This window comes from Coregonus clupeaformis, chromosome 31 (genome assembly GCF_020615455.1).
Source record: "Coregonus clupeaformis isolate EN_2021a chromosome 31, ASM2061545v1, whole genome shotgun sequence".
NCBI classification, from domain to species: domain Eukaryota; kingdom Metazoa; phylum Chordata; class Actinopteri; order Salmoniformes; family Salmonidae; genus Coregonus; species Coregonus clupeaformis.
In genome coordinates, this window is record NC_059222.1 from 16,178,542 (window position 1) to 16,187,095 (window position 8,554).

The 8,554-nt window shown below is 42.9% G+C and overlaps 1 protein-coding gene across 8 annotated transcripts in view; it reads left to right on the forward strand.

Moving 5' to 3' along the window:
* cep170aa (centrosomal protein 170Aa) overlaps window positions 1–8,164 on the forward strand; it is a 69,668-nt gene extending 61,504 nt beyond the window's left edge. For 3 of the 8 annotated variants that reach the window (XM_041859012.2, XM_041859016.2, XM_041859019.2), the window contains 5 exons: window positions 4,516–4,726; window positions 5,363–5,619; window positions 5,724–5,817; window positions 5,943–5,994; window positions 6,177–8,164. In XM_041859012.2, the coding sequence (XP_041714946.2) occupies window positions 4,516–4,726; window positions 5,363–5,619; window positions 5,724–5,817; window positions 5,943–5,994; window positions 6,177–6,439 (877 nt within the window). In that variant the 3' untranslated portion in view covers window positions 6,440–8,164. The remainder of the gene's footprint in view (window positions 1–4,515; window positions 4,727–5,362; window positions 5,620–5,723; window positions 5,818–5,942; window positions 5,995–6,176) is intronic. The other 5 variants (XM_041859014.2, XM_041859017.2, XM_041859013.2 and 2 more) reach the window with 4 other exon arrangements.
* The last annotated feature ends 390 nt before the right edge of the window (window positions 8,165–8,554 follow it).

The window sequence follows — 8,554 nt, forward strand, 5'->3', positions numbered from 1 at the left end:
CTTGGTGAGAGCGTAGTTGTCCTATGGTTATTTTGCATAAAACCTTCCCACAACCTTCTGGGAATGGTGCAGGATACCCAGCTAGTACATAACGTTCTGAGAACCATATGTTTCTTAGGTGGGAATTTCAGTACTTCAGCATAATGTTTCCTACAGGTTTCCTTATGGTTCTATTTAAAGTCATGTTCTCAAATTGTTCTGAGAACGTTAAGAAACAACGTTCTTCTGTGGGAATTCCAGTTCTTCAGCATAATGTTTTCTGCAAGTTTCTCAGAACATAAAAAACACAAAAAAAACATTAGTAACGTTCAAAGAACGTTCTAAGAATGTTATTTAAAAATATATGCATTCAGTTCTCAGCTTCAACAAAACTCTTTATATCCTCTATCTTGTTAAGTGTGTTCAGGTAATGAGTGCTTGTTTCCTTTAAAATGGGGTCTGTTTGAATAGACTAACAGCTTTGTGTGAATTATAAAAAACATGACATGTGAGCTCCATCCTGGTGGCGCAGTGCAGTAGACTAATTCCATGGATAGGTAATAGAAGATCGTAGGTTCGAATCTCACTGACACCGGGCCACAACAAAAAATAAATATGATTGATGCCTAAGCAAATTAATTTCCATGTGTCCTATCTGTACATGGAGTTCAAAACAGTTAACCTAAGCTTGCAGCATTATTAAAAGCATTATTGAATATTAAAATCATTAATGAAACAATGGCTGATTCCGGTAAGACAAGGGGTGGCGGTCTGTGTATATTTGTAAACAACAGCTGGTACATAAAATCCAATTCTAAGGAAGTCTTGAGGTTTTGCTCGCCTGAGGTAGAGTATATCATGATAAGCTGTAGACCACACTATTTACCAAGTGAGTTTTCATCTATATTTTTCATAGCTGTCTATTTACCACCACAAACCGATGCTGGCACTAAGTTTGCACTCAATGAGCTGTATAAGGCCATAAGTAAACAGGAAAACGCTCATCCAGAGGCAGCGCTCCTAGTGGCCGGGGACTTTAATGCAAGGAAACTTAAATCCGTTCTACCTAATTTCTACCATGTTAAATGTGCAACCAGAGGAAAAAAAACTCTAGACCACCTTTACTCCACACACAGAGACGCGTACAAAGCTCTCCCTCGCCCTCCATTTGGCAAATCTGACCATAACTCTAACCTCCTGATTCCTGCTTATAAGCAAAAGCAGGAAGCACCGGTGACTCGGTTAATAAGGAAGTGGTCAGATGACGCAGATAATAAGCTACAGGACTGTTTTGCTAGCACAGACTGGAATATGTTCCGGGATTCTTCCGATAGCATTGAGGAGTACACAACGTCAGTCACTGGCTTCATCAATAAGTGCATCGATGACGTCGTTCCCACAATGACCGTATGTACATACCCCAACCAGAAGCCATGGATTACAGGCAACATCCGCACTGAGCTAAAGGGTAGAGCTGCCGCTTTCAAGGAGCGGGACTCTAACCCGGACGTGTATAAGAAATCCGGCTATGCCCTCCGACGAACCATCAAACAGGCAAAGAGTCAATACAGGACTAAGATTGAATCGTACTACACCGGCTCTGACACTCGTTGGATGTGGCAGAGCTTGAAAACTATTACAGACTACAAAGGAAAGCACAGCTGTGAGCTGCCCAGTGACACAAGCCTACCAGACGAGCTAAATCACTTCTATGCTCGCTTCGAGGCAAGTAACACTGAAGCATGCATGAGAGCATCAGCTGTTCCGGATGACTATGTGATCACGCTCTCCGTAGCCAATGTGAGGAAGACTTTTAAGCAGGTCAACATTCACAAGGCCGCAGGGCCAGACGGATTACCAGGACGTGTACTCCGAGCATGCGTCTTCACTGACATTTTCAACATGTCCCTGACCGAGTCTGTAATACCAACATGTTTCAAGCAGACCACCGTAGTCCCTGTGCCCAAGAACACGAAGATAACCTACCTAAATGACTACCAACCCGTAGCACTCACGTCTGTAGCCATGAAGTGCTTTGAAAGGCTGGTCATGGCTCACATCAACACCATTATCCCAGAAACCCTAGACCCACTCCAATTTGCATACTGCCCCAACAGATCCACAGATAATGCAATCTCTATTGCGCTGCCCTTTCCCACCTGGACAAGAGGAACACCTACGTGAGAATGCTATTCATTGACTACAGCTCAGCGTTCAACACCATAGTGCCCTCAAAGCTCATCACTAAGCTAAGGACCCTGGGACTAAACACCTCCCTCTGCAACTGGATCCTGGACATCCTGACGGGCCGCCCTCAGGTGGTAAGGGTAGGTAACAACACATCTGCCACGCTGATCCTCAACACGGGGGCCCCTCAGGGGTGCGTGCTTAGTCCCCTCCTGTACTCCCTGTTCCATGACTGCATGGCCAGGCACAACTCCAATGTTGAACGCTGACCTGTAGTCAATGAATAGCATTCTCATGTAGGTGTTCCTCTTGTCCAGGTGGGAAAGGGCAGTGTGGAGTGCAATAGAGATTGCATAATCTGTGGATCTGTTGGGGCGGTATGCAAATGTAGGTGGGTCTAGGGTTTCTGGGGTAATGGTGTTGATGTGAGCCATGACCAGCCTTTCAAAGCATTTCATGGCTACAGACGTGAGTGCTACGGGTCGTAGTCATTTAGGCAGGTTATCTTAGTGTCTTTGGGCACAGGGACTATGGTGGTCTGCTTGAAACATGTTGGTATTACAGAGGGTAGTGCATACGACCCAGTACATCACTGAGGCCAAGCTTCCTGCCATCCAGGACCTCTATACCAGGCAGTGTCAGAGGAAGGCCCTAAAAATTGCCAAAGACTCCAGCCACCCTAGTCATAGACTGTTCTCTCTGCCACCGCACGGCAAGCGATACTGGAGTGCCAAGTCTAGGTCCAAAAGGCTTCTTAACAGCTTCTACCCCCAAGCTATAAGACTCCTGAACAGCTAATCATGGCTACACAGACTATTTGCTTTGCCCCCCCACCCCCACCCCCCTCTTTTACACTGCTGCTACTCTGTTTATTATTTATGCATAGTCACTTTAACTCTACCCACATGTACATATTACCTCAATTACCTCGACTAACCGGTGCCCCCGCACATTGACTCTGTACTGGTACCCCCTGTATATAGCCTCCCTACTGTTATTTTATTTTACTGCTGCTCTTTAATTATTTTGTATTTTTTTACTCAACTTTTTTTAAATTTTCTTTAAAAACTGCATTGTTGGTTAAGGGCTTGTAAGTAAGCATTTCACTGTAAGGTCTACACCTGTTGTATTCGGCGCATGTGGCAAATCAAATTTGATTTGATTTGTTCTCAGAACGTTATTTAATTACCTTAAAAATAACCTATCATTCCCGTTCTCAGAACGTTAATAAAGCCTCCCAGGAAAACATTCAGGGAACCATAGTAAAATGTTGTCAGAACTTCCCTGCAACATAAAAATGTAAATTCCCAGAACAGGCAAAATGTTCATTTACAAAACGTTCAGTTTTACCGGTCAGGAAACCTATGGCTTCGTTCTCGGAACCAATGGGAAACCAAAAACCTACGTTCCCACAACTTTCAAGGAACCAAATGTGCTAGCTGGGACACAAACACAAGCACAAGTATCCATCTACTTTTACTCATTCATATCACAGATATTTGTATTTGAATCCACAAGGAATCTCAGTTCAGTTTATATGCCTCATGGACATGGCACAATTGGTCAATAAGACACTATCTGTAGATAGGGCAGCCCAATGAATGGCTTAGTGTTTTCTCTCTGATCAAACAACTGTCATCTTTAGTTAGTCCACTCTAACTGACTCTGTTTTGTGAAGCTGTAATAAATGGTTACCAACTCAGCAGGGACTTTCACACAGTATGGTGGTCATGAGATAGAACCATACCATCTAAGACATAGAGCTCCTGTGTTCTCCTTCATGGGAAGGTTGGTTTATCAACAGTCACTGTCTCTCTCCTCACCCCTGCACCCTTCCTCACCCTGCATATCTTCCACTTGACCTAGTAGTCACAGGGAGACTGAACTGAGCAGACAGCAGGGAGAAAGGGACCGATTCAACCAGCCTCAGAGCAAGCACAAGGAATTTCTTACAAAAGAAAGGACCCGCATCAGACAAGGCAATTGAAAGTAATGGAGGACAATATGTTATTGTAAGCAGCTCTTAGTATAGCATTTTTGAAGTTCAGGTTCCTTGCATAAAATGCTTGTGAAGGATATTATCATTTACAAGTTAATATTGTCAATTCACATTGAAAATGGTCTTACCTCCATCTAGTGGACAGTATTTATAATGGTTCTATGTGCTGTGCTGTGTCCGTTCATTATACATTAAACTAAGTGCTTTTTGTTGAGGCTGACATGCAGACGTTCCTCAATGTCTAATGAGTAGTCTTGGTTTATATAATTGTGAGATATCTGTTTGTGTGTACTGATTTATTGAAGTGTCACTCACCGCCCAGTTCCAGCAGCCCATCTGATGTATCATAGGTTATTTCCCTGTGTGCGTAGGATCAGTCAAGACCTGGCCAAGGACCTGGCCATCCTCGCCCGGGAGATTCACGACGTGGCCGGAGAGATCGACTCGGTCAGCTCCTCTGGCACGGCTCCCAGCACCACGGTCTCCACCGCCGCCACGACGCCCGGCTCCGCCATCGACACCCGCGAAGAGGTAGGCCGCACGCAGGAGGGCATGAAAAAGGTGCTTGACTTTTACTTTATTCTCCCCTTCCTTACTTCCTTCCTTTTCTTTCAATTAATTAATCAAATGTATTTATAAAGCCCCTTTTACATCAGCAGATGTCACAAAGTGCAATACAGAAACCCAGCCTAAAACCCCAAACAGCAAGCAATGCAGATGTAGAAGCACGGTGGCTAGGAAAAACTCCCTAGAGAGGCAGAAACCTAGGAAGAAACCTAGAGAGAAACCAGGCTCTATACTACTAACGCTCAATGGCCTCTGCTTCAGCTTTGCATTGGCTTTGATCTGCTGCCCGAAGGTGTGGACTGTGAACTGGCATTGTGCTTTGAGCTTTCTTGTATCCCATTTTGAGTATACCTGCTGTATACTGATCAGAAATTACTAAAAGGTGTATTTGCATTCTCTTAACAAGCTTTCATTGACCTTTCTCTGCTAACTTCTTTAATACCTAATTCATAACTATCTAACTCATAACTATGATAATCTGGTTCATCTGTAGCATGGTCATAGCATACATACATTCATACAGAGTAGATACAGTATAAATGTTCAATTCATGGTTAACAGTTGTGTAAAACCACAGCAATCATACAGCTTCCCCATATAATTGACAATCTCTTCCTCTGCCCCTCATAGCTGGTTGACCGTGTGTTCGACGAGAGCCTCAACTTCAGGAAGATCCCTCCCATGGTGCAGAACAAGGCCCCTGAGATAAACGGACGCCCTGTGGAGCTCCGCCCCCGCGCCCCAGACAGCCTGGACTCCCACTCTGCCCTCCGCAGACGCACATGGAACAGGGATGAGGCGGTGGTGGACAGTCTGCTGCTCACATCTGTCTCTCAGCTGTCAGCCAAAATCAGACAGTCTGTTGACAAAACAGCAGGAAAAATACGGTAACAATCAAGCTCTTTATGTTGTTTGTATCTATATATCTGACATTCACAAGAGATCAAGGAGATATTAAGCAAAGCAACTTTATGATCTATGATTTTTCCAGAATATTGTTCAAAGACAAGGACAGGAATTGGGATGAGATTGAGAGCAAACTCCGATCTGAGAGCGACATACCACTTCTCAAAACCTCCAACAAGGTAAGGACGAAACAGGTTATACATTTATTTTTTCCTTATTTATTTTTATAAATAAATTGTCATAACGAAGCAACCTTCTTTTCCTCTCTCGTGTCACTGCCTTCCCCTTACCTCTCTTGGAACAGCAGATCTCCTCTATCCTCGTGGAGCTGAAGAGAGTAGAGAAGCAGCTACAAGGTAAGATAGCATGGTAGACCACCGCTAAGAAGACTCTGTGGGCAGTAGCATTGCAAATAGATTCAGACTTATAAACACATTAGTTTCACTACATGCATTCCAATTGCTTTAACATGTACTGTATAATCCCAATCAAACACAAACTCATCCATTTGAACCAATCTCCTGTATTTCTCATACAGTGATAAATGTCATGGTGGATCCTGATGGCACCCTGGATGCCCTGAGCAGCCTTGGCCTGACCAGCCCCCTTACACCCAAGCCCACTCCTGGTTCTCAGGGGCCCCAGGAGGCCCTCCCAGGCCCCGCAGCCTCAGCCAGGGGCAACACCGCCTCCTCAGCCCCCACTGAGGGGTCAGGGTCTGGGTCAACCAGAGACCTGGGAGGCCTGCAATTCAACCGCATCCATCCCAGTGGAGAAGAGAGTGCCATCACCCAGAAGTGAGGAGATTGGCACCCTCCGCGCTGCTTCATATATAGAACACCTGCCTCAAAGAACAATTTATCTTCTTTCTGAATGAAGATCCACCACCCTATAGCCTACTGTGTGTCAGGACCCCAACAGGACAGGCCTTAAGCAAGATTTCCTCCCTTCTCTTTAGACTTACAGTCATGTACGCATGACTAAGTCGCTTTGGATAAAAGTGTCTGGTAAATGTCATATTATTTATTCATGTCAATGGACGTGAACACCACCACTAAGTCAAGCAGCTCACATCAATCGATACACACAGAGGAGTAGCAGTCAGAAATGTATGTGGTCGACCTCTAGCTAGGCATATTTGCATTCTGGAGTTTGGTTACCATCCTCCTCCATGCAAACTGGCCACAGACACACCCTGTGGAAAAGACAACTTCTAGAGTGCCTCCCCACCTTTCTTCTTACCCTTCGTACTGGCACCAGCTAAACAGTGAACACTTTGTATTTGTGTCGCAACAAGTAGCATTGACATTTAGTGGCAAGATCGACTGAGTAGAGTGTTCTCTTTCGGAAAACTTGTTTGTGTCATCGAAATTAATCATACTAATTTAGTAGTAGTTGTCGATTATGAAAACAATTGCTTTCAGGAAACAAATGTTCTTCTTTTACTATAGTAATTCAAATGTAACTTACCAAAGCTAACAGTACAAGATTTTTTTTAATGTGAGCCAAGTTTCCCGAAGTGAAATAAGTGTACTGTGGAGCAAACTCAAGAAATATTACTTATTGTATTTTGAATGGCAATTTATCTGTTTTGCTGGTGATCTGTTTTCTATCTGTTTTCTGCACACATGACTAAAATACTGAATTTAAACTTTTCTGAGCAATTATGTACCCAGCGAATCAAATACATTGTTATGGTGATATGCAATTCACACGAAACCATTTTGATACTGTTTGAAACTATTTTAGACTATGTTACAGTACAATTTTAAACTATGTTACAGTACAGTACTGCTTGTATGTAGCCTAAGCCTGGTCCTTGACCTGAGTGACATATTTCATATGATTTGCATTACTTGATATGTGGTGTCTTTGCAAACTGGAAGTGGAAACGAAAATCTGAATATGACCGTATTTTTCTCAGCTTGGGCTGTTCTGAATCACCCTCATTTACTGTAATACTTCATACAGTAAAATGCTCTTTTTCTGGAGTCCATAATAGTTTACAAGATGTACACCCTGAACGGCCTTGGTTGGAGAAAGCTGGTGGGTCTTCTTTCAAAAGGGCCTCTGTCTGTTTAGTGTTTATTTACAAGGACTTTACATAGGTTTTTGAAATTGTATCAGACAACATGACTGCAAAGAGCTTACTGTCAAAGCTTAATTCGCTGTAACCACTGTCATTACTTCATGTATGAATGATGATCATAAGTAATTTGACTTCTATAGCAAGCCTTTTACTGACATTGAATCGCTCACTCTTCTACATTTCCATAAGGGAGGATGTTTTCATGTACTCATACGGTATGTGTGTATAGACCTAGACATCCTCATTGAGTTTGCTGCTTCTCTGTAGTTCCTTTTTGGAGGGTTAGCCTGACCATTGTACAAGCCTTTCCATGTAAAGTTATGTGTTGTAGTATAAAATAATTCAAGGTAGTGCAACAGAATTTAGACACTTAAGCAATAGTGAAGTTAGGTACCAGAAGACATGCTCTCCATCTTTTCTGCTTCGTATACAGACTTTTGATGTCACTAAGTGCCCAGTTTGGTTAGTAGAATGGCATCTTTTTTTAAGAATGGATTTTTTTTTTTTTTTGAGTAATCATCAAGTAGTGGGCTGAAATTGTATGGTTTTGCACATCGCAGTGTGAGAAAATATGAAATGTGTCAAAGGCTCTTCAAGTGTCACCGTGAGTGGTTTTTGGATACAAAAGGACAAACCCAAAAATCTAAATTCAACAACTGATATCAGAATTAGATGCCTTGCCTCTGTGTAGCTATTCTCAGTACACTATCTTAACCATAACCTTCATGTTTGTCAGTATATTAAATAAAAAAAAGTAATGGGAAAAATTAAGTGCTCTGTACACTTTTTGGGGGGGTTGTTTTGAAAGTTTACACATTTGTTATCTT